The 26,975-nt window shown below is 35.8% G+C and overlaps 1 protein-coding gene across 1 annotated transcript in view; it reads left to right on the top strand.

Moving 5' to 3' along the window:
* Positions 1-20,237, top strand: part of LOC123787556 (netrin receptor DCC) — a 184,087-nt gene extending 163,850 nt beyond the window's left edge. The window contains exons 9-12 of the mRNA XM_087869705.1: positions 3,262-3,434; positions 8,165-8,303; positions 13,121-13,228; positions 20,020-20,237. Of these exons, the coding sequence (XP_087725831.1) occupies positions 3,262-3,434; positions 8,165-8,303; positions 13,121-13,228; positions 20,020-20,237 (638 nt within the window). The remainder of the gene's footprint in view (positions 1-3,261; positions 3,435-8,164; positions 8,304-13,120; positions 13,229-20,019) is intronic.
* Positions 20,238-26,975: the final 6,738 nt, after the last annotated feature.

Below are 26,975 nucleotides of genomic sequence, written 5' to 3'. Positions count from 1 at the left end.
AGTCCTTTCTAAAGGGAAAGCATATACTTTTCCTGAATGTGGCAGACTTATTTTATTGTGTTTCCACCACATCATGGAGAACAAAGGGCAAATAAACGGAATCAAAGGTTAAGGTTCTGGGAGAAATTCTATCAATAAATGTGTCATAGTGCCACAGAGAAGACATTCTCTGTCTCTGAGTTCTGCAAGTATTCCCATGAGAAGACTTGGAAGAGGCCAGCATAAAGTAAATAAAAAATCAGAGGCAATAAATGCATCAGGCTGGAGTAAGTACCAGGCCGTGATGATTTCCACAAACACCTGCTCTTACGTGGAGCCTCATCCCTGGGGCCTCATCTCATCCTGAACATATTAGTATTAGAGCTGAGGAAAGTTTCCCCAGGTCAAATGGGCATGTTAAGAGTTTTATTTTTGCAGTAGAGCTTTTTAGTTCTTATTGTTGCAAGAACAAGACATTTCGAACCTGGAGAAGGGAAGAAGGCAGGGGAATAAGGTGTGTTGTTTGAATTTGTTTCTTCTCAACCGTTTTATCAATGTCTGAATGAAGTATAATCCAGCCATGTAAAATTATGTCATTGTTTTGAACTTTAGTGTGTGAACTGAAAATTCATGAACTCTTACCAAAATATTTATTAGGAATTGAATAGGCTTCTCTTCTTAGCAAAAGGTTTGAGGCTATGTTTTGTCTTTTTAATTTTTAATTCATTTAGTTTTTACTCTTGAATATAACCACTGCAAATCAACAGCATAGAAGGCACCTGAAAACTGGAAAAAAGTTATTTAGCAAGAAAAAAAAAATTTTTAACAAAAAAATGCTTTTAATTTAACTACTCAGTTTCTGTGCTGAGAGAAAGATAATTAGCAGTGTATGTAGTATATATGTATTTAGAGCAGGGCTCGCTACCTGCTGGAACAGTCTGCTTTGTTGGAAAAGCTCTAGGTCTGTACTCTCCAAGATGATGGATTGGCTTATATGGCCATGGGATACTTAAAATTGGCCGGTGCCACAGAGGAAGTGATTTTTAAATTGTATTTAATTTTAATAATTTAAATTTAAATTGTCCGTGTAATTAGTGGCTCTTGTACTAGGCAGTACAGATCAAAAGGAGGTGGCAAGTAGAATGACAAGCCATTCCTGAAAACAGATTCCCTAAAAAAGTCAAGAAACACTTGACAGAAATTCTTTAATTATGTTAAGTCCATAGATAAATACCAACAAACATTACTTGAAATTTGAGGGACGCATTCTGGAACTGAGACTCCAAGAAACTGCACAAGTCATGAAAAACAGACTATTGTAAAACCCAGAAACATCCAGATGGAGGGTTAGCATTCCTTGAAGTAGAATCACGGCTTTTCAAAACCTTATATATGGCACCTGTGACTATTATTAAATTCATATCGGTTTAAAAACCAGGTTAAGCAAAGAAACAACAAATGTGGTACAACACATTCTGTAGACTGGGCAAAAAAGAGGTTTGTGAATCAGAATAGTCTTCCTGTGTGTATAACATTCTTCTTGGAAAGTCCGCTAAGAATAGAAACAAGGGAGGCAGCACCTGCTTCAGTTTGCCCAAAACACCTGTCACCGATGCACCAACCTGATGACTGATCGGGATCCTCCTGGAGGCTCTTCAGCTCCCCCTTCATCATTTCATAAATCCATTTGGGTTTAAAGGAGCCCTTAATAAAAAGACATGTCAAAGGAAATGTGGAAAGCCTGGGCTCTGTCATTAAATTTTAAACACACATTTTTCTTTCTCTCTCTTTCTCTTTTTTTTTCTTTCCTTTTGTTCTGTTTTTGTTTTCAGGTTTTATATTTTGCTCCAAAGACCACAGCCCAGTAAACTACTAAATAATTCATTGGAAAACAGAGCGATGAGTAGGGGATAGGTATTTGAGATACAGTGGACAAAGTGAAGTAATCATCAAAACCAGCCAGCAGCTGCTGTGCTTGGAACTAGGCTATTTAAAAATATAAACTCTGTACGTACCCTGCCTCAGACACTCTACATCTTAGCAGGTCAGCTCCCCAAATGTCATCATATGCCCAGCCTGAAGGCTTTTTTTTTTTTTTTTTTGGTTAGTGAGAATACATATGACATGATTTAAAGGTAAAATTTCAAAAACCGAAAAGTCTTAGGTATAAAATAAAAGCCTCAAAATTGGACTCTTACTATGGCCACAAGATAAACTCTTCTGATTCTGATATCCACAGCATAAAAATGATATACATATAAAATTTTTCTAGAGAATTTTCGAAAACCACACATGTCATCAGGCAGGTTCTGATTATGTTAATCAGGATCAAAGCCTGTGTGTGCCCCACGCAGTTCATTCCGTCTCCCCAGTCCATAACGTAGTCTTCCCATGGAACTTGACATTTTGGAACAAGTAATATAGAATAGAGGTATGCTTTAAGAGCCTTAGTTAATAACTCTGTGGGAAAGTGGGTAAAACAGATACTTCCATACTTTCTTTAAGTATTTCAGTCCAAGACAACCTGCCACGCCAAGTGCTAGGAGAAACCTACTTATCAACCATATCACTGGACCACACGGACCATGGACTTGGTCAGTCTGGCTTTACACAATCATAGCCATAGACGGATTGCTGTAGACCACAGAGCCCTTTGGGCTTTATTATTTGTTTCTTGCCTAAACAATATTTATGCAGATATAAGCTAAGCAATAACGTAAGCATTAGAGAAACCAAGTCAAGTTAGAAAAGGAGAAAAATGAAAAAACATAAAAAACAGATATTGGATAGCTATTTATTTCCTTAACAGGAGGAAATAAACCAGACACTCCTTTTGATCTTGTTAGTTTAAGTTATCTGTATAGTTATAAAACTGAGAAGCTCTAGACTAGACCTTTTAAGAAGCAATGTGCAACACTCCAAGAAGAAATGGACTTTTAAAATATATAGCTAGAAGTGACCACCAAAAGTGGAGTTGATAAAACCACTACAGGGAAATGAGTGAATTACAGAAAATAGTTCTTTTTGTGATATAGCAATACTGTTTCTAATGAGTTTTCCGATTGAATTAATTGTATTTTTTTCTGTTCTTCTCATGTTCCCTTTCATCATTATTGCCATGCATTTAACTCATTGTGATGTGTTACCACTGATATTTATTTTTTTAACTCTTTTATTTATGTCTTTATTTGTTTGTTTCATTTGGTGGGTTTTTAAACCCAGATCCCACTGACCCAGTTGATTATTATCCTTTGCTTGATGATTTCCCCACCTCGGTCCCAGATGTCTCCACCCCCATGCTCCCACCAGTAGGTGTACAGGCTGTGGCTCTTACCCACGATGCCGTGAGGGTCAGCTGGGCAGACAACTCTGTCCCTAAGAACCAAAAAACATCTGAAGTGCGACTTTACACTGTCCGGTGGAGGACCAGCTTTTCTGCGAATGCGAAATACAAGGTGAAGTTCTAATTGATAGTGTAAAATTTAAAATGAATTGTCATTTGCTTAATACATTGTTTTAAATGCTTCCTGGACTGTCGTGAGTCATTTCGCTGCAGTGGCACTAAATGGAAAACAAAGCATTTTAATAACTCAATATCTAGAATTAGAATGGGAATGATTGTGTCTTAGGAAGCAGTTCTAAGGCAAGGTAGAACAACCTCAAGAAATGTAAAATGTTCTTCGAGTTCCACCAGATGCTGTGTTTATATGAATGATTTGATTCTGTACAAGGGAATGCCATTTCCTTGGAAAATAGCAGGGCTCCACATTCATTTTCGGGATAGATTTTTCTTTTCATTTGGAATCTAGATGGACACCAAAGGCAACCCTGTTAATGTTACAGAGACCCATTTTATAGTGCATGTGCCCAGGACCACAGCTGGAAGATTTTGTTACAAAGTCCTTAGAAAGCACTCTGAGCCATTAGCATCTACTTCCGCAGTTAGCCTTGAAACACACTCATGTGGTAAAGAAAACCGTAGTGCACACTTCCCTTTAACTAATATGAATTAGACCAACCCCTTTCACTGAGTCATCCTACAACCTTACTAAGAGCTCAGTAGAGACAGGTATTGGAGGCCTTGTCTTTACTACTTTTAAATCCCTGTCAGCCAGCCTTAGCAACGCCAGCAAATAGTCATATACGGGGACAATCTTGTTACCTGCTAAGCCTGCCACAATGTTAGTATATGCAAACAACCCACAAAATGTGGTCTAACATGAGAAAATCAGCAAGTGACTATCAGGTACCTACTAGGTACCTAGAACTGTACTAGATTATAGAGCACTTACACACAGTTTCATTGTTGCTAATTAACATATTATTTATAACTTTGGAATGAGTAAGACACTCAGTTCCATTGATACACTTCAAAGAATCCATAAGTTATTCAAGTGAGATAATATATGAAAACACATTGAAAACAAAGCTTCACAAGATGATGATTCGGGGTGAAGAAGATAGTTTTAAAAATAAAATCATACTTGTTACCCAGTAACCAAGGAACCAATAGTTCAATCCTGGCCCTCCAGCTTCAGATGACCCTTATCTGAGAAGAGAAGGTCCCTTCTCTTTACCACTCCCCTGGGGTAGCTCTCAGAGAGAATTTGAATCTCCTGATATTTTATCCAGTGTTTTTTCCACTAAACTGCCATCTTGCTTAATCTAGCATGTAGCCAGTGGTGATTTCAGGATGACAATTTCCTTTGGGGTGTCTGACTCTAAAGACCCTGGAGATAAAGCCAAATCCCACCAATAATATTGTAAATCTGCCTCTTTCTTCCTGTAGGCATGCTGGATCTGCTTCTAGTCTCTTTCAACTTTTAAGTGGTATAAAATTCACATCTCATCATAAATCTGTTTTTAGTTGAAACCATTTTAAAAAGCTTTCTTTGGTACTGTCACCCTGCTAGATCAGGTATTTGGAAAAACTCTCCAGGCAAGTCAAATAGTATCATTGATATAACATATGTTTTAAGTACCCTATCCATCTCCTTGCAGTATTAGATTTAAGACTCAGCAGAACGATAAATAAAGATAACATTATCAGATAAGACAACCAATGAAACATAAGTCTCTCTTTATATACAGATTGCCCAATTCTAAGTTTACTTTTAAAAGACTACTTTAAAAATTTTATGCTCATAATTGCTGTACTTTGGTGATACATTCATTTCACAGAATGGCCATGGGTACTTTGCCAGTATGTGAAATGTTCTGAAGGACAATGATTGTTCTCTGCAGAATGGCTTAAGTTCCAGAATTTCTTGAGGCAAATTATTTCAGTTGAATAGTTAATACAGCAAACATGGAATTATTGAGTCTCACGAAGAATGTCTGTAAAGTAAGACTCAGCCCCAAAACTAGTCCTTATAAGCGGTGGCTGACTTCTCTCACGGATTGAAGTTTGGGAATAGAAAAGAGATTTTGAATGTTTCTCTTCCCATCATCTTCCCCGACCTAAGGCTTTCAGTTAGTAACATTCTGTCCCCCATTGTACACACCCACACTCCACATCCTCACCCTGAGAAGAAGAGTGTTAGAGGAAGGGTGGGGTAAGTTGGATAGCAAGGATAAATGCAGACCACATCAAGCCCACTAGACAGTAATACAATAAGCTTACCTTTTACAAATAATGGTAATAGAATGCTTTGGTTTTACATTGTGAACTTCTCAAACTACCTTCATAGCTATTACTTCATCTCACTCCCCAATACCGCTTTATAAGGTAGGCAGAACATATACAAGATGGGGGGGGGGAAATAAATACATGGAGTCTAATGACCTCAGTGCAAGACTTGGCTTTGCTGTGTCCTGCCATGCCATTGAACTTGCTCGATCTCATTTTTCTCATCTGTATGATTGAAATACTCACATCTACTGTAAAAAGAGTAAGATTTTCCATAGTTGAGCATGTGTGTAGATCCCTTTATGAAGACATCAGTAGGTTGTATAACTTGATATACAAGTTTCCCATGAAACTACAGCTGGAGCGCAGGTGACCTAATGGCATTATACAAGGCTATCACCACCAGGAGTACCCTTCTACTTCATTTAATCCCAAATCAAGCCATATTCCAGACATTTATATTTTGATTGTCTAAAACTCTGTTTTGATTTTCCTTATCAGAAGGAGGAATTTTCTGTAATTTACTTTCTATTGAAATGGTTAATCACATGATGTTTTATATAAATTTCTATGTTAAATACATTCACTGAGTGTTGGCTAATGCTTACCAGATACATCATGGCTATTACAGAAGATACAAAGTTGTGCAAGACTCAGTCATGCCCTCAAGATACTTAGAATTCAATAGGGAACTTAACATATGCCTAAATTTATGTATCACATTAGACAATGAATGAAATACTGTAGCTTACATTTATTTAATAAGTTCCCTGGACCAGATACTATGTTTTACTTTACAGACACTTTAAATAATGCTAGGAGGTCAGTGCTATGGTTATCACCATTTTATGGTTGAGGAAGTTGAGGCTCAGAGAGGCAGTACCTGTTGTATTCTGTACTCACAAAAATAACTGGCCATGATTTTCCAAAGTGCTTCCAGGCTAGTGATTTATTCTGAGCGATAACCTTCCATGAAGTTCCTGAGAAAACCCAGTGAATTCATGGTATTTACAGAATTCATGTGTGTTATTCTGAAACACAAACAAGGACAGGATTGCTTACTGGCCTCCCAAACGCCAGTGATGTTTATGCTCAAAGAAACTAGTTTTATAAAAGTATGATCTTTTCCTCCTAGCTGAAATATTTCCCGTTGTCCCATTTCTCCCCTTATTTCCATTTCTAAGACTTAGAGGTGTTCATGATAGTGAGGGAAGACAGGGTTGGAAGTTATATTTCAGCCTGTCAGAGCCTACGTGCCCATGTTGTGTTTTATTTGATGAAATTCTATCTTCCTGAGTCTACACAGTACTTTTACATTTACTTAGGGCCCATGTTTTTACAGCAATTTTAAAGAAGAGCTTCTGATAGATGTTTATGAGGTCATCACTTTAATAGGATGGATGGGCACATCATCAAAATGTTATTAGTACACTTAAATATTTATTTGGTTTTGTAATAAAATATAGGATTTTCATACCTATAATCTAAGGATTCATAGTAGAATAAAAAAGATATACTACACTACAGTAGTATAGGAAGAGATAGGTGGGGAAAAAGAGCTTTCCTTGATTTTCTAAACAGAGATATATAACAAATGTAATAAATATAAAAGTGAAGATAAATATTAAATTTTGGAAAAGGATCAATATCTAGATACCAAGCATAAATTGATACTTAGAAGAGGTATAAATAGGCAAAATTTGTCTGATCATATGGAAAATATTCATTAACCTGGAAGATTAACCTGTTTTTTTCTTCATTACCATTTTGATCTCTTGAGTAAGCAATGAAAATAGGTACTTTATTTTCTACTAAAATGTCTTTAACCTGCTATTCAAAAGACAAAGAATGAATTCAAAAGACAAATAATACTAACACAATTATAATCTTTCAATACTTATCCAACTTGTTGTTCCCTTCCTAATCAATTGCTCCAGTGACCACACTTAAATGTGTGTGTTTAATGTGAACTTTGCATAAAAAGAAGACCACACAATGCAACATTGCTTTTGTTTATTTTCTTTATAGTAGCCAAACAGATTCTGGAATCACTAAAATTTGTGCTATAAATAACAATAAATAAATAAATAAATAAATAAATAAATAAATAAACAGTAGATCTCAAAAAAATTAATTTTATTACTGGTGGAAAATAATCATGATGATCTATTTAAAATATATAAATTAAAATTTCTGGAAAAAAAAGATTTTGATTATTACAAACAAAGTTAAAGTCAGTGCAGATTAGCTTAAAAATGGAATTGACAGAAGCAAGCAGAATTGGTGCTGACACAGTGGTTATTGCCCTACTTGGGAAAATTGATCAGCTACCACTCTGAACAACACTGCATCTGATTTGATCCATCATGTTTTGGATGTACAACCAGCCAGTGTAAACTGGTTGACAGAAAGAAAGTAGAGCCCGTTCTGTGTCCTAGGTTTATGCTATTTGGAAAAAGACTCCTTGTTTGTTATTTGGTCGTCTCTTTACATGCTTTGACTTACCCGGTTGATAGAGTTCATCTTTTTCTCTTTGCTTATTCCCCACTGGTACAGTCAGAAGACACAACATCTCTGAGTTACACAGCAACAGGCCTCAAACCCAACACAATGTATGAGTTCTCGGTCATGGTAACAAAAAACAGAAGGTCAAGCACATGGAGCATGACTGCCCATGCCACGACATATGAAGCAGGTATGTGAAGAGACCCTTGCTTCCAAATTTCTACTTTTGATGGTGTTTCCCAGATTTTGTGGGAGTTGGAACATATGTGCACCATGATGGCTAAGTTACGCCTTATCCTGCAGAAAATCTTTTATACTCTGTAGTTCAAAGCACTTTTATACCTAGTATTATCCTCCCCACTCCAGAAAAGAAGAAAATGAGTCCGCAGTGGTTTGAATAATCTGGTTTTAATCTGGGCATTAACTCCGGAGATCTGAATATAAATCTTTTTTTCAATACCTTCAAGTAAAGGCAGAAGTCCATGCACTGAACTCTGTCTAAAACATTTGAGTCTTTGATCAGCAAGCAGTCATAGTGGGCATTTACTTTTTTGGAAAGAAATTAGGTACAATGCATTAGAACCATAATCACATTGATGTTTACCATAAATAACCCCAGCTGGGTATGGAAAGAAGTTTCTGGGTGGTTATGATCACTGCTTAGAAATAAGACAACGCAATGGAAAAACCTTCATGCAATTTGAAATAGTTCAAATCACAGGAAAATGTAATTCACTGTAAATTTTACCAGTCACATTTACTATGGATCATAAATGCTGAATTCATAACCTTAACAGACATGCAGTGCACTTGGCTTTTACAGTTCACAGAAATTCAACATCTGAAGAATACGGGGTCTAACCTGCTGTTTGATTGGTTTCATGGTAGTCTACTTAGGGGTAAACTACACCACACACTTCCAAATTTAAAAAAAATACATACCAATAAAACTCTCTGGTAAGTTGAATTTCTTTTTCCATTAGAATTTGTCCCATGGCATTGCGGTTCATTTATTCCAAGCTACTACCTTAACTCGGGGAGTTCACTGTTAATATTTTTTACATTTTTGTAGATACTTCTTTCTGTAACAAGTTTTCTAGTTTGTCTGATTGAATTTCAGCATTCTTCTTTTTTTATCTTCTTCTATTTTACATGTTTACATATATTAACTCTTTCTCCTAGAATTCTGCCCTAGATGCCAATATTCGCAGCTTCTTAGGAAGAATAATGCGGAATGGGTTATATCCTATGGGGAGATTAAGGGCCCTGCTCTTCCTTTTTACTTAAAAGAAGATGAAAGGAGTTAAACACAAACCAGTAAGACGTTTAGGTCTTGCCTGAGTGAAAGAGAAGGAACAGTAATTTCCTCTTAAAGCAAGCAAATTCATTCATTTTTCCCTTTCATAAACATAAAGTGCACCCTAACATCTGGCTTGATAAATATATCCTATTCATTTCTCATCAACTGCCTAGCCTTGTAGGGACACCAACAGTGAGATCCATTGCTGGCAAAAAGATATTAACTGCTAGAGAGGGGTTAGTAGGAAGGTGATTGTCAAAACAGATAATGATCTGGACAAAAGTGTAAATAGCATGTGGGTGAGATCCCTGGGTGATGATGAGAAGCAAGAAGTAATTCACAAGTGTCTGCAGACTTTATAGCTGTGAGAAGGAAATGAAGTGAATGAAATAATTCTAGGTCTGCTTCTAATTCTGCAGTAACATAAAGACTGTGTGGGATTGCACAGTTATGCGCTTGTGCTGAAATTGCTTGTGATAAAGGTAAGAGTGGTTAGCAAATCCTTGAAATAAAACATTTCATTCTGTCCAGGTGATAAATCCTTCATTTTATTCCAGTTAAGTAAAATAGAAAAAATTGGAAAGACACATGAAGTAATACAGAAAAAAAGCCAAAAGTCCTGAAGTAACATAGGAAATACAACCACAGAGTTTTGGCCAAGTTGGAATCTGAACAAACAGATCCTGGGATAAATTTTGTCTGGAAAAATAAAGGGAAGTTTCACAAAAGAAATAATAATTGAGCAATGGCCTGGGTGGATCATCAGGTACCCATTCTGGGGACTTCAGAGGAAAGGAGCAGCATGTACAAAAGTACACAAGCAAGTATTAGGACGATGTCTTCCATAGACATTTATGAATGGTTCAGAGTGAGTGGAGCACAGAATTCATTGGACAACAAGAGGAGATGAACCTGTAAAAGAAAATGCAGTAAATTCCAGGGCCTTTCATTTATTATTTGTTATTTATTTACATTTATAAGACTTTATTTATTTATTTGAGAGAGAGAGAGAGAGAACAGGCGAGAGAGCGAGCAAGAGAGAGCAGGAGCAGTGGGGGAGGGGCAGAGGGAGAGGGAGAAGCAGACTTTCTGCTGAGCAGGGAGCCTGACTCAGGGCTGGACCCCAGAACCCTGAGATCATGACCTGAGCTAAAACCAAGAGTCAGATGCTTAATTGACTGCACCACTCAGGTGCCCCTCTTATTACTTGTTTATTTACATTTACTCCATAGAAAATCGGTAGTCAATAAAGAATTTCTGAAAGGTCACCTCCAGGCAGAACCCGTGAGATTGGAGAGGAACAGACCAGAACCATTCTGCTTGACTCAGTAGGAATCCCTGGGGTCGTGGGGGCCACATTCCTGTGCAAATAGTGTTCCGCTTATATGATATTTGAACTACTGATTCCAATACCAGAACCCCTATTCACCAACACTCACAGGGCTTGAGGAAAAAGAAGAACTTGCACATCGCCTAAAATAGATTAGTGGTTAGACTGGTTTTTTTGAAAAATAACCACCTCTTCGGTGTATTGTTTTGCTAGGTGAAGTTGAAGTCATTTCATCTTTTTTGAATACCGTAACAGATTCAGTGAAGCAATCTAATCATCACCATTTAACTATTTTCTAAATAAGCATCAATTTGAACTTTAACCTAGTTAAGAAAAAACAGATTGTTCTGACTAGTTAGAAAGACAGATCTTTTAATTACTTCCATAATCGAACAATTCCTTATTACGCTTGGTATAATATTCTAAGTCAATTTGTGACCATATATTAGCTTCCTATCTATGGCTTAGGAAATTTCTTGAATGAACTCTTTATGAGAATAACCCTTCCCAAGGTAGTTGCCTCTTTGGTATTTTGCTACAACAAATCTTCTTTTCCTGCAAGAATGTCCTTGTTCTCTCGTTAAAACCATACACATATGCAGTTTCTTTACTCAGGATTCAACTACACTATACTTACGTACACTCCTCCTTCTGCTTCCTTTCTTTTTTTTTCCCCTTACTTTAAACATATTCAGTACCTTGTTAAGATATTATGATTAGCTACAGCTTTGGTTAACCTGGAATGCTAGTGGCTTTGAGAATCAGGGCATTGGAAATAAAATGTTATGATCCATGGAAATATTTGGTGTCTCCTCCATTTAAAACTATATTCAGGAAGAGAAATGGAAATAGGGTTGCTGAGATTCTGTATGATAGGGCCAACAGAAAAGCCAAAGAGAATGGGAAGAGAGAAGAGTTCAGAATTAGGACCAAGTTGTATCTATCTCGTAATATAGAAGCATTCTTATGCAGAGATCTGGAAATTCCTCCAGAACCCAACCATAGAACTTAGTTAGACAGGTTCTGAAATGTCCCATGTCAAATTAAAGGTAACGAAAAGAGACTGTTAATAAATAACTTGGCGTATTATGCCTTGCCTAGAAGGAAAACTCACTGCATTTCAAAGCATAGTGAGAAAGCAGACCTAAAGAAGCCTAGAAGGTACTGGACTGGCTTGGCCAGTTTACTGCCTCCTTCAAAATATATTTAAAATTTTGTTGAGCACAACGTGGGAGGAAAAATAATTTTCTCTTTCCTTTTCTAGGTCCTTGGCTGAGACCCCGCTGTAATAAAAGATAGATTAACAGCAGAAAAACAAACAGGAGTTTAATAACATGTATACCTCCTGGATACATGGAGGATACCCAGGAACACTGAGTAACTCCCTGAAATGTAACTCCAGCTGAAAACAAAGAATTCATTGGGGTTTGGGAGCCAGTTATAGGAGGTTTTCAGGCAAATCACAATAAACAACTGTGTTGTTATTATGCAGATTTAAGTTCTTGCCTTCTCCTTAATTAGAGTTTCTAGAGATTTTATCATTCTCCTCTTCCTGGTACAAAGAGGGAGACACTCTTTTAAGTACAAATTTCTCTTATAAAAGGGCAACATCTAAGTTTTCAGAGCTTTTCCTGTGTCTACTGTTTCTTAAAAATAATCAGCCTAAAATAATTGTTATGCCAAAGAGGCATATTCTGGGGTGACAAACTCTGGTCTCTTTCAACAACATTTGGAAAAAGTAGCTCTAAGACCCTCATGGTCTCATGCTTTCTCATTCCATGTCAGGCTGATACTAAGACCTTCACAGGTTCCTTACCTCCTCTATTTTCAAATACTCCTTTGCCTTCTTGCTAAAAAATATCTAGTATGTTTACCTAAGCAAGATATTTTAACCTGCATTTAAATTCATTCTTTTTTCTTCTTCTTCCTGCTTTTAAAAAAATATAGAATTAGGTGACATTTTTGTTTTAAAATCCTACAATTGTAACAGGACTGTGTCTCTTGGAGACATGTAGCCATCAATCTCACTAAGTATGTGTACATTTCTTTGTTCTTATAATGATTCTTACATGTTTAGTGTGGCGCTCCCTTGGAAATATCCATTATACTTTTCTCCTCTGTATTCATGCATATTCTGTTCTCCTCTCTATATTTACACCTTTGGAAGTCATTTAACTTCCATGGAAGAACATTCATTTCTATATATTTGTTTGGTTGCTTGTTTAATTAAAATACTTGAAATAAATCGTAAATGGTAAGATCAGCGTGATACACTGCATGATGGATTCTGAGTGTCAACATCGTGATTAGAAGTCCCATAAATGTCTGCCTTCTTTCACATCCAATGACAAGGCCTTGTCTCTGTTTCATCTCACAGCCCCGACCTCTGCTCCCAAGGATTTGACAGTCATTACTCGAGAAGGGAAGCCTCGCGCTGTCACCGTGAGTTGGCAGCCTCCCTTGGAAGCCAATGGGAAAATTACTGGTAAGCATCTCTGTTTTACTTACAGCATTGCTCTGCTTGGCCCGCGATTGTTTACCCCACGTGCATGGCTCATGCCTTCTGTGTATTAGTTTTCTGTCCCAGCATCTCAGTGGACTTCCCAACCCTCTCTGATTGTCTCTTCTTGCCCCCCACTAACTATGAAATTCCTACTAATGGTGCCTACAAATACATGCACATACACATTTCATTTGAGTTGCTTCCCGAAGGATGTACATTTCAATTAGTTTAGACCTTTTGTTTTTTATCTTGCCGAGCATTAGGACAACCTTCTAATGGAATGTCTCTGAGCATAAATGATTAAAAAGAAGCCGGTTGTTTGGCAATTATAAAATACAAAAGACACCTAATGACCATGTATTTTTGAATGGCACATACAAAGAAGGTTTGTCTGGGGGTTTTTAGTTTCTCACTTAGCTTTTAGCTTCTTACTTAAATCATAAGGTTCGTAAAATACTTAATACTGACTGACAGAAATTGAACTTAATGAATATTTCACAGTGACAGATTTTATTTTGCCAAATATTGCTGATAACATCAATGCCTAATTAAAGCATCCATTAGAAGCCTGTAATGTTAATTTAGTATGAAAAATATAATGGAGTTCTATCAGGGATTTTGCATTAAATGATCACTGTAGGCTTTTAATAGATGTCTCCATAGCATGTAATTATTATGAAAAATATTGTATAACTAAAAATGTGCACATTATAGTCTAATTAACTTGAACCATTGGGTTACGCACATGTAAGAGTCACTCCTTTTTCTTCTTTTTTTTGCATACAAGAAGTAGATAGCACTATTATAAATTAACAAAGTAATTCAGTCCTTCTGTGATAACAGAGATAAGCACAGAAATTATAGTTCGGATGGCACACTTACTTTGTGTGAGTTACTTTCTGAATTTTCCAAAATGAAAAGATAATGTGAAAATTCCAAATGTGATTTAAATTTAAGCTGAAGACTTGTTTTCTCTAGGAAATTGTTCTAAGTGCAATAGCAAACAGAAATTTCATTTGAGCTGACAAATATGGAAAAAGAAGAGGGATATTAAGTCTCCCCAAAATTGTATATGCTTAGTTGTCACTCTGCCAGGCTTTTTAAAACTGAGGCTGGCTCATTCCAATTTTCTTTTTCTTTTTCCCCCCAATGTTATGATTTATTTTCATTGGTTCTATTTCAGTACTTTTGTAGACTTTGATTTGTTTACATGATGACTTTTTTATTATGTTATAAACAGTAATTTGTAAGCATATGGTAAATCAATAGATAATAAGTTTAAGAAGAAAAAAATAGAATAGAAGTTGTCTAAATAAATGCGAGTTCTGATGGAAAAAAATATATTTTTTGGTAAAGGATCAAATAAGCCATATAGTACCCAAATTCTCCTCTCTTATTTAAATAAATCTCATCTAATAGTCAATGTAAACAATAGAATGTGTTTTCACCTCTGGAAGAAGCTTAGTTTTGCTTTTTGAAGAAAAAAAAAAAAGGAAGTCTGCCCCATATTAAGAAATGCAAATGAATCTGAGCAATAAAATGCCATGTGCCCAAATCTCAGTGCATGTATAAGAAACCTCCTCCACGTATTTTATTTAGAGTTGTATGTTCAGTATCCCTTCTCTCACAATGATAAAGTAGAAGTATGGGAGGCAATACTTTTTACCTTTAAGAGCCTGGCTCATTTATTAAAACCAAATTGTTACTGTCAAGTTGAGATATTTTGACTCAAGTAAACAAGAGCAAATGCTAAGAACTCTTTTTTTTTAAATAATATTTTTTATTATATTATGTTAATCACCATACAGTACATCCATAGTTTTTGATGTAAAGTTCCATGATTCATTACTTGTTTTTAACACCCAGTGCACCATGCAATACATGCCCTGCTTAATACCCATCACCGGCCTCTCCCATTCCCCCACCCCCCTCCCCTCTGAAGCCCTCAGTTTGTTTCCCAAAGTCCATAGTCTCTCATGGTTCATTCCCCCTTCTCTTCCCCCCCCTTTCTTTTTCCCTTTCTTCTCCTACCGATCTTCCTACTTCTTATGTTCCATAAATGAGTGAAACCATATGATAATTGTTTTTCTCTGCGTGACTTATTTCACCTAGCATTATCTCCTCCAGTCCCGTCCATGTTGCAGCAAATGTTGAGAAATCGTTCTTTTTGATGGCTGAGTAATATTCCATTGTATATATGGACCACATCTTCTTAATCCAGTCATCTGTTGAAGGGCATCTCGGTTCCTTCCACGATTTAACTATTGTGGACAATGCTGCTATGAACATTGGGGTGCATATGGCCCTTCTCTTCACTACGTCTGTATCTTTGGGGTAAATACCCAGTAGTGCAATTGCTGGATCATAGAGTAGCTCAATTTTTAACTTTAATGCTAAGAACTCTTAAGACAACTTCTCTTGCATATATATTTTGATTCTTCCAGTCAAATTACTTCCAGAAAACACGATGATAAAATATTCAAAATACCATATAGCAGAGGGCCCAGATTTACAACACTCAGTTTCTCATTAAAGTGCAAAGGAAACGGGAACTCCTTTCCAGTGTGTCAGAGCATGTGTGTGCCTATGTGGAAGAAACATATTTATATTTACATATATTTATATTTTTATTAAATATATTTATATATTTATATTTCTTTGTTTAACCACGTCCCTGCATGTACATAGCTACAAAGCAGGGTGGTTAAGAACCCAAGCTTCTGAGGGAGATGGGTAAGTTAACTTTCCTAAGTTCACTTTCTCATCTATAAAATAAGGATAGTCATAGAACCTCTTTTGTAGAAGGTAATAATGAAGTGCTGAGAAAAGTCTCTGATGTCCAGTGAGAACTAAAACAAATGAACTATTATTATTCCCATTTGAAATCCATTCTAAGGTGAGGCTTATTAATGTACTCTGCATAGAAACCGGATCATCAACTTGTAAATATATATACTTCAAAAAGATGAAACAAAAAAAAGAGGACAAAGAAGGAGATCTAGATAATGCCAGGGCTTACATTCCTTGATTATAAACTGGCAGTTTAGGAATTTGGACTGACATTTTCAGGAGAGAATGGCTCGGAATGAATTAAGCATTCCTTATATGCTTGGCATCCTGCTAAGCACTTTAGTATTATGAAGTGATCCTATCTTCCTGTTATTCCATGTTGAAACAAAAAGATGAGGGGTTTCTAGGGTTAATAACTTCCCCGAAGTCAAATAACCAAGAAGTAACAGAGCTGGGATTTAAAACCCACGTTCAGACTCTTCACTATTACACTATGTTTTGCTCCAGCTTATTAGTATTCAACTAGTCCGAATCAGTGATTCTTAACTGATTTATGATTTAATTTATCTGAGGAAGGATTGAGCATGCTATATTTTAAAAGCTCCCCAAGTGATTTTAATGTGCAGCTAGGGTTTTGAAACATTGATCTAGATAAATGCAACATCCAACATTATTTATGATCAGAGACCAACATAGTTCGAAGAGTTAGGTCTTCAGAGATTGTTTCCTTATCAGTACTATCCAATGGATAAGATTATGTTATCTTTTTTGTGTGTGTCATGTGATACTCTAATCCAATTCCCCTTTCCTGAAATTCTCTTCTTTCTTGACTTTTTAAAGATCACCTACCCACTTTTCTTCCCAATTTCAGCCTACAACTTCTCGGTCTTGTTAGCGGACATTTCTTCCACCTGTTTCTTAAGTGGATCTTTTTAGTCCCTTTGTTACTTTCTCTGACAAAGTGTGTATAGTATAGCCAGGGCTTCAGTGAACACGAACTTATGTCTCTGAAATCTGTGTCTCCATCCAAGGAATTCTAAATGCATATATTCTGCCTCATATTGTACATTTCCATTCGCCTGTCTTATTGGTACCTCTTTCTATTCCCCAATCCTTCTTTCTCTCCCTTCTTCCTCTTCTTTTCTTTTCTTTTTATTTTTTTGTTTGTTTATGGGGCTTTTTTGTTGTTTTTTTGGTTTTGGTTTTGGGTTTTTTTTTGCCTATCCCCCACTATAACCAGCCAAATAATGTACTATTATATTCTATAATAGGTTGTAAGACCATCTGGGATTGTGGACCCAGCTGGGCACTCACTGCAATCATATGGTCTAAATATTCTTACTCCCATCATATAAAAATTTTTCATGTTTACCCAGTTGCAGAAGTCAGAAATTTAGCCATCTAGACTTATTTCTCTATGTCCTCTTCTCATATAATCAGGAGAGAAAAATCTAAATGGTCATAACACAGGGCTGAAAATTCTATGAAAACAGGTTTCAGATTTTGTCAATGCTTTCTCTTTAGTGTCAATATTCTTGACACTTAGTAGGTAATTAATAAATATTGGTTAAGTAGAATAATCATTGAATTGTTATTAAATCTATTGTTTGACTTGAAATCAAAGTTTCAGGTCTTCCAAATATACTTCCTTAAACTTTACTAATATTAAGAAAGAAAGAAGGGAAAAAGGAAGAAAGGAAAGAAAGAAAAAATGTAGAATTTACTAAGTAGTCAGTATATAGAAGATAATATAATAGGTATACCCACATATATTAATTTCTTAAAATACATTATCTCACAGCAACTTATTTTCAGATGAGAAAATGGAGGCATACTTAGATTAAGCAAGTTGCTCAAGGTTGCAAAGCCAAGAAATGACAGACCTATGAGTTGAGGTCAGGTCTTCCCAAATGCATAGCCTGTTATTTTTTAATATTTTTTTTTTACCACGAAGAAGGAAGAAATGGGTCCTTCATTATGTATTTATTGATAGACATGATTATCAGAATCAATTTTTGAAAGATGAGGAGCTCTCCCTGGGCTGAGCTCCTTGTTGGTAGGCATCATCTCAGTCTTCCTGGTACTTAGCCCCTGAACCATGGAAGAGAATCAGTGATCTGTGGGAAGAAGTATGGAAAAAAACAGAGGACAGAGGTGGAATTGAACACTTTCTGACACTTTCCTTTTATAATTACAACTACCTCTTTGTAGAAGTAGTCAAAATGACATACGTACGATGTTACATTTTATATGTATTTAGACAAATGTAATTCTAATGTGGGAGTGCCCACTTGAGTGGTCTTACCACCTATGACAGGAGATAGTTCTCATTATTTGGCTAGTTATGGTGAGTAAGAGACATAAATGAAGTAGAAAAAAGTAAGAGGAAAGCATGAAGAAAGAAACTTGGACATGGGGAAATGGACATATAGATACAGAAAGGTCCCGAGAAACCAATGAATTTGTTCCAACCTATGTGGTTATGGAAATCTCTACAGTAAGACTTCAATAATGGATTTAATATTCTCTAAACACACCAAACTCATATATCCAGATGAAATTGTATGCTTTCTCTAAGGCCGATTTTTAAAGTTTTGAATATGTGCTAGTATATTTTGATTCTGCATCTCAGTTCTCAAATTTACACACACACACACACACATAAGATTGGCTTCCCCATAAATACCAGGAAATCACTTCAAATACAGTTTGGAATTGTCAGTACCTGATGCTTGCATCTTCAATTGTACTTACTTGATGCCAGAACTGTCATTTTTAAATGCTTAATTGAATACTTCTTACAAAGAAAAAAACCCCAAAACCCAAGGAGGGCAAATATTTTATTCCAATTTGACAAATCAAGAAAATCAGGAATAAATGTAGCTGACCTGGGATGAGAACAATTCTCCCAACTTTCAATGTCATTGGGCACTTACAACAGCCCATGATAACTCTACAATTGCATTAAATGTCATGAATGCAAAGCATCTGTGCTTACTGGCTAGAGGATTTCATTCAATAAGTGAGTTTCAATACCTATTATGTGAAGACAATTTTATTGGTTTCTCTGAAGAATAAAAGGTAATATAAGATATGGCTCTTGAACTGAAGGAATGTTTTTATCCTTTTGAAGAGATAAAACACGCACATAATAAAAGTTTAAAAAGAAAAAAGTATTACCGGTACCAGGGTCTTCTATTCAGTAGATGTGATTCTTTGGGGACAAGAATGGAGTCTACTCTGACTCAAAACATATTAGAAGATTTTTATTGATATTGATCATGGGGGCTGTTATAAATGAGTCAGAAACAACTCCTTTGCCCAGTGATATTTCACAATCCCGTTTGAATTATAGTATTTAAATTTTAATATTAACCAGAGAGTCCTACAACCTTTGTTAAGTTTTACAGAATTCTTTACCTTGGTCTTTTATCCTTTACTGAGCTCTCTGCATCCTAAGACATTCATAGCTGCAGCAGCATCTCAGCAAATGCCCAAAATATACAGATTCCACGTCTCGACTAAAGCAGTGATTCCTGACCTTGCTTGAACACAGAAATCACCTGAGGTGCAGATTGCCAAGGTCACCATTAGCCTATTATGGTATCTACTGCTGTGTAACAGTATCACCATGAATTTAGCAGCTTAAAACACCACACATTTGTTATCTCAGTGTTTCTATCAGTCAGGAATCCTTGCACAGGATTTACAGGCATCAGAATCCTCGTATTTTTAAAGATGGTGGATATTTTTATTTTGAAGGGTCTATTCCATTCTCAGATTCTGCACATTGAGGCAATGATTTGTCTAATCTTTGCAGTATCAAAAGAAATCATTACTTGCTTAACGGAATACTGTAGTTTATAGATTGTGAATGTATAATTATCATTGCCAATTATATTTGAGAAATATGAGTGTTTAAAAGTAGAAGTATAGCATACGGTCAGGACACTAAACACAGTCGCATTTGTGTGTTTCTGCAGCTTACATCTTGTTTTATACCTTGGACAAGAACATACCAATTGACGACTGGGTGATGGAAACAATCAGTGGTGATCGGCTTACTCACCAAATCATGGATCTCAACCTTGACACAATGTACTACTTTCGAATCCAAGCAAGAAATGCAAAAGGAGTGGGGCCTCTCTCTGATCCGATCCTCTTCAGGACTCTGAAAGGTTTGAATCATTTCCTAGTATAGCAGTGCCTTTCCTTTCCTGTGGGATTGTTGTAAAATACTTATGGAGTCTGCATTAGGAACTGTCTTTGCCTTCTCTGTTGGCAACGTGACTACAATGGACATTCAAAATAAATTAAAATGTACCTTTTCATGCTGAAAGCCAGCATGTTAGAGAAAGATCTATTGTGTTATCACATTTTCTGCCTTCAACACAAGGCAGGTATATTTAACTTAACTTTTTTTCCCCCCATTTACAATCCTTTTGGAATTTTGTATTGATTTCACGTATATTGGTTCTATTCAAAATATAATGAAACTTTTTAGTCATTTTATGTAAGGAAATAAAAATTAAAAAGCATTGAATTATATGAACGTCCTACTGCTGCCAACTTTAAATGTTTTCTTTGAGGAACTATTGTCCTTATATATAAAAAGAAAATTTGATATGGCAAGACAGAAAATCTCAAACAAAATGAATGTGTTTATTTTAAGGACCTAGGATAGCAACAAGGGAAATAAAGAGTCCTACAGTACTATTACTAGAAGAAAACGCCCCATGCTTGCAAGAGTAAAAATAGCTGCTCAATTCAAACATAGTTATTGTTCATACAGAAAAAATGCTAAGACCCTAGAACAGCGACTACCTCAAAATAATCTTCATGTTAGTCCTTACTATTTTAGAACAGTGTTATTTTTCTGGAGGACAAATGGCCTCTGTTATTTAGCAATTGAAAAAAATTGAATGCTTCATTGCTGGTATTTAAAGATGTATATTTAGGCATGACGCGTGTTGTTCTGAAGGATACTTGGCTCTTATATCTGTGACCACATTGTGTCGATCTATATATCTGGCTGAGAAGTTGATCATACATGATGGCAAACAACTGAGGATGATTGACATTTTCACCCAGGTGCTTGACATATTAAGAGAAGAGTCTTAGAATAATTGTATAGTCATTCTATTTCCCTAGGAAAGGTACCCTAATAAATAGTGGACTTCTGAATTCTGATGAGGTAGCTAGCCATTCAAAGCTGGACTTGGTAACAGCTAATCTGAAAGTTCGCCAAGAACACACAAACAAGCATTCAGCCTAAGCTTTCGTGACGGTTCTTAGCGACAGAGTAGAAGATGGGGAGGGAGAAAGGAGGAAATGAGCTAATCTTCTCTCTGGGTTTTTAGGACTTCATGTCTAAATCAGGTTTCACTCTAAATGAGCAATCGAAAGGAAACTGGTTATTCATTTTGTGGGAGCATGAAATGTAACTAGATACTGTTTCACAAATGCTCCATCTTTATCTATAGACAAGTGCCAAATTAATTTCATGCTCGCATGGTGTGCCAACTAGAGATCTCAGGGAGGGTTTAGGATGACTTAAGGCATCCAAATGTATTAAGCAGCAGAGTGATGAGTTATCACAGGCTTTACAGGCCCACAGTGATAACCATCCTAGAGATTATTTAATGAACTCCATATCTCATTTGGTACTGTTTACCATAAGTGCCCTGAACTCATCTATGAAATGATGTTCAGAACTGAGAACAAATTAAGGAATTTGTTATGTTGTAATAGTTCACAAGAATTATTTCTAATATCCTGATTTGAATGTTTAATATTGTCTATCCTCAGTATGTCATGCTCAATTAATAGTCAATTAGATTTTAAAACAAATCTTGCTCATATGGCAAACCAAGTTTCAGATGTCTTGGTTGCATTCTAAATTATTTACAGATACTGATCTTGCCCATGTTTATCAATAATTGACATTGTACATGCATGCATCCTGCGTGTTACAATGACAAATACTCTAAGGCAAATAAATTACTCTTAAGGGACTCGAAGCCGCAGTGAACCAAATCTACACGTCATGCTACTGGTCTCTGATTTAAGATTTCCAGTTTCCAAAGCTGTTCAAAACATAAGGCCTCTGTTCATCAGAATGTAACTTTGTTTGACAGCAAGAAAGGCTCACATGTTATCCTGAAGCTGAGAAAACTCTCAGTAGTCTACTGGGTAACAGGCAAGTGTTTTATTGCAAATCATGCCCCAGGCAGGTGTCTACAAGCTTCATTCTTTCATATGCAGTCTTTGCAAAGACAGGAGCGCTTACTACTAGAGACTAGAGTTTTGTCTTTGGTTTTAGCCACCAGCAAGAGAGGTATAGGAAACTCAATCCGTAATCACTGGTTAATGAAAAGGACATTTATAATTAAAAAGGGATTAAATTACAATACCCTTGTGTACATGCATGTATGTGGTACATCTGATTGTTTCTTTAGAATGTTAATTAAAAGAATCTTGAATTTGATTCTCTGACCACACAGGACTCTGCAAATACACACCTCTCTTCCCCCAAATATTCCCCTTTGGATACCCACATACAGTGAAATCCTTGGAAGATGTACAAGAGGCATGTCAATCTCTGCCTCTCACATGGGTCGTTCTCTCGGGTAAACTGAGCTTCTCCATGTTGGCCTGTCAAATAATAGGAAGAAAGGATGCTTCTGCTGAAACAGACCAAAGTGGAATTCTATAGTGGGACAGAGTCACCTCCTACACACAAAAAAGCAGAGTCTTCAGCAATGAAAGAGTACTAGAGTATAGTCTGCTCTCTGGGCATCTTTAATCATCATTCTGAAATGTGCATCTTTCCCATCCAAGGATATAGACCTGAAAGTTCCATACCAGAACACAGGAAAGTTTTAGTCTTCACATTATTTTTGACAAAATACATGATTTTCTTGACAAATGGCAGGAGCAAATAAAAAGTCAAGACACAAATTATGATACTTTTAAGCAAGTATTTGTCTTTAATAAAAAGTAACCTTTAGGATATATGTTATCCCCGTTGGAAAATACTCTTTAGTTGATAACTTTTCTTGAGACATTCAGAATTTCTCAAGTCATATCCAGTCCAGATTACTAACAGTAAAACAAATCCAGAAGGTAAGAATGAGGATGACATTGTTGCCCATAATGTATATTCATTTGTCACTTAATAAAAATTTTCTTAGTCTATAGATAATGTGTGTGTATAATTAAAGATGAAGGGAGAAATGAAGAATGAAAATGGGATGAGATTGATTTTCTTCTCTCTCTCTTTCTTTTTTGATGTCATTCCAAACATATCTCCCCTAAATATGAGATGCTAAGTAGAATAGTTTCTCAAGTGTTTCCTGTTCTGGCTGCCAAACATTTACCCGTCCTGGATTTCATGGTCGCATGTGATCCCTACACATCCTCCTCATTCTTACCAGACACCTGGTTTGGCACTTACTGACATAGTATCTTTTCTCAAAATCTACATTAGGATCTCAGTGAAAACCCTATCCCTATCTATAAACTACAGATAATGCAATTGCCTATCAAAAGCACCTGTCATCAATAATCCCCCAATATTGTAATAAAATGTACCTTGAGAAGCCATTAGTCTTTAATGGGAAACAGGAGAGGAAATCAAGTTTAAAATTGCACTGTGACTTACACTAGGAAAGATTAGGTTGGACAGCTTAGTGAATTAAAAAAAAATAGTATTAAAAAAATCTTGAGGAGCTACAATGACATTTATAAAAGTTATTTAAAACTGGTAGAATCTTAATATAATAAGCACTCTTGTATGTATACTGTTTTCCAAAGAGTCATTCAGAGTTCAAAGTCTACTACTCATTAAGATAACCTTTCTTGGTCTATCCTTTTTCATAGAATATGTTTACATATTATTTTAAAAGGAAAGAAATTGTAAGTGATAGAAATTTGTAACTAAGTTTAGAATTTGTCCTTCTATGAGGTGACATTCATAAACCCTGTTCATCTGAAAGGGGTTTTTATGAACAGTATCATTTGTTGAGTATTCCCGTTCTGCATATTCTTTTGGGCAATGCTATGTCCCATCAATTAGTAAAGGAAGGACTACCACGTCTAAGACCTTCGCTTTATCTTTCAAACAGTAATAATGGATTTGCTGTGAGACTGCAACCCAGAACGAGAGGACCAGGGTGCTTAGGTTCTAGGTTGCTGCCCATGGGAATACTATCATATTTTTCTCTGTGTGAGTTTAACTGAGACATGTAAAGAAGCCAACAGCAAGTGTAGTAGCCTAAATGTCAAGTTTTAGTGCAGATGAGTTCAATAAACCCAGAAGACTTGAAGCTAGAAGAAACTCAAGTGTAGGGGAAATAATTCTAATTGATGGAGATTGACAAAGATCTACATTGGTCAAAATATCCTATCACAATTTCTGTAAAAGCAAGGATATTGTGGATTTACCTTCTATACAGTTATATTTGGTTAACAGAAAAGAAGCCACTTAAAAAATTTAAAGATATTTTTTAAATTAAAAAATGTCATTTTCAAGAACATTATTCACAATGCACCTGAAGTTGTGAACAGGTAAGAATTCTCTTCATAAGGTCTAAAAATTTATTAAACTATTTAGATTAAAACACATTTATGGTATTCTGTTATTTTACCCTATGTGAGAATTGATTTCGTTCTCTGGTTGGAAAAAAAAAATCGAGGACAGGAAAATAGCCTCTTTACCTTATTTAAAATATATGGGTGATAATTACTTGGTGATCGCATGAGTTTTTATGTATTATATTTTTAATTAAACTTACATGATGATCATTTTGAGTTGATGTGTAGAGGAATGAAACAAATAACGTATTTTTAAGAACATGTATCGCAAAAACCATTTTCAGTTTTTCTCCTCTGACTACTGTTTAATAGAAATAATCACATCAACCTTGGTTCCTTATCCATTTTATTTCAACAGGGCTTTGGCCTTGATATGGAAACTTGCTAACAAAACTGTCGATTCGAAGTGTCAGTTTTCTTGCTAGGAAGTGTCAATGTCTAATAATATTTCTTTCTCCCCCACAGTAGAACACCCTGACAAAATGGCTAATGACCAAGGTATGGTGGCTCAATCTGTCATCCTTTCTCTCCTTGAATCAATTCTATCTGTTAGAAATGTCAGTCATTATTTTGTATTCCTTTTTTCACCTGGGCCATACACCTGATGAAGCAGACACTGGTGTGATAATTAATCTTGTTAATGAAGTTCTGTTTGGCTGAAGCTGCAGGTCTGTTGGGGAAGATGTAAATTTTCTTGAGAGGAAATTGTTTTGTCTCTATTCTGAAGGACCAATTAAAATGTCAAGCTTCTTTGTATGAAATAAATTTTTAGTCTCTGTCTGCACTTCTGAATAATTCACATTAAGTATAATTAAGCTCAGCATAATTTTCAAGCTGCTCTTACACCCTTTCATGAGCTGTGGATTAAAGTTCTGTAGCTCTACAGAGAAAAACCATAAATCAAGTGTGCTTTTTCTCTACAGTGAGCTTCTTTTAATAAATAAAAACAAAGTTAGGACAACTTTTTTAGGGCATTGCTGTTGTTCCTGTTGAAGTCAGAAAGCTTTCACTCCGTGGATCCGATGCTGGTTCGACTGAGAGTATTTTATTCTCCTTCCATTCTTTTGCTAAAAGCTGATTCGTGTAGAGAAATAGGCATGGCTTTACACAAAGGAAAATGGAGATAAATAAGAGTTATCCATCAATTCACAGGTAGATAAGAATTTGCTATTACCATGATTTGCAGACTGATAAATTATTTTTACACTAAAGGTAATTGGTAGCGTTCTAGAGGAGAAAAAGAATAGCTTATGAGCTGTATTTTTTCAGCCTGTTATAGTCTTTAAAGAAGGGAGAGTTGGAAAGTATTTTGCAACTTGTTGTAGTCGGTTGATGTCCGGATTTTGTCCATATTTGTTGGCTCAGAGTCTACAATTTGTATCGTTGTCTCCTGCATTGGACAATCTCTTGTCAGCAGAACCTGCTTGCAGGCATCATGTCTTAGAAGCCACCATCTTGTAAGATGGAGGAACACGTTCTTTTCAATAAGAATACTTTTTAACTTCTAAATATTAAGCATCTGGATATTATGGCTCACTAACAAAGATTGTCTACATGAGTGGTATTTTATTTAATGATTCTGTGTTCAGATTTGTCCCTGGGTCCTTACATCACACCTCCGCTTTAGAGAACGTGGCTGGGACTTCACACAGGGAAGTAATAAAAGTGAACAATACACAGAAATACCCCCAGAGTTCACATTTGCATGAATCACCTGAACGTACTTCCTGCTTACTTCTCCTTGAAATATTTTTGTAAGATCAATATCTACTAAATGGTAATATTTGTAAACTATTAATGATGAATACTGATCAGTTAGCCTGTATTTACTTAGGTAAATTAAATATTAGTGCTGGCCAGATCCAAAGCTGGAAAAATTAACTAGCAGAAGTAGTTTTATTATTTCATTTATAAAATAATTGAAACAACTTTGCATAGCCTTCTTAACTTAAATGAGTTTAGAACTTCCGCAGGCAGATAATTCCTAATTTTTGAAATTATATTTAGAGAAATATATAGAGAAAGATAGAGAAAACATACCCAAAAAAAATTTTAAGTCAGTGAGCCAGATGAAATGTTACATTATTAGCTACTTGGGCAACGAGGTTCATGCCCAAGGTTCTGAATAAATGGATTTTTCTGCTATTTTTTAGTTAACTGTTTTTGTTTAATATTATTTTAAGCTACCAAAAGTATGTTTTGTAAATTGGCCCTTTTATAAAAGGAAAAAAAAGAGTGAATTATTCCCCAGTCTCTCTGATCACACACTCTCCATGGATTTTTCTCAGATTCTCATATCAATAGTGAAATCAGATCTGTTATCAGGGAAAAAAGTAATTCTCAA

Source organism: Ursus americanus, chromosome 19 (genome assembly GCF_024610735.1).
Source record: "Ursus americanus isolate L20-20 chromosome 19, mUrsAme1.1.p, whole genome shotgun sequence".
Lineage (NCBI taxonomy): Eukaryota > Metazoa > Chordata > Mammalia > Carnivora > Ursidae > Ursus > Ursus americanus.
The sequence above is the reverse complement of the archived record's forward strand: the minus strand, read 5'-3'. Positions and strand labels throughout refer to the sequence as shown.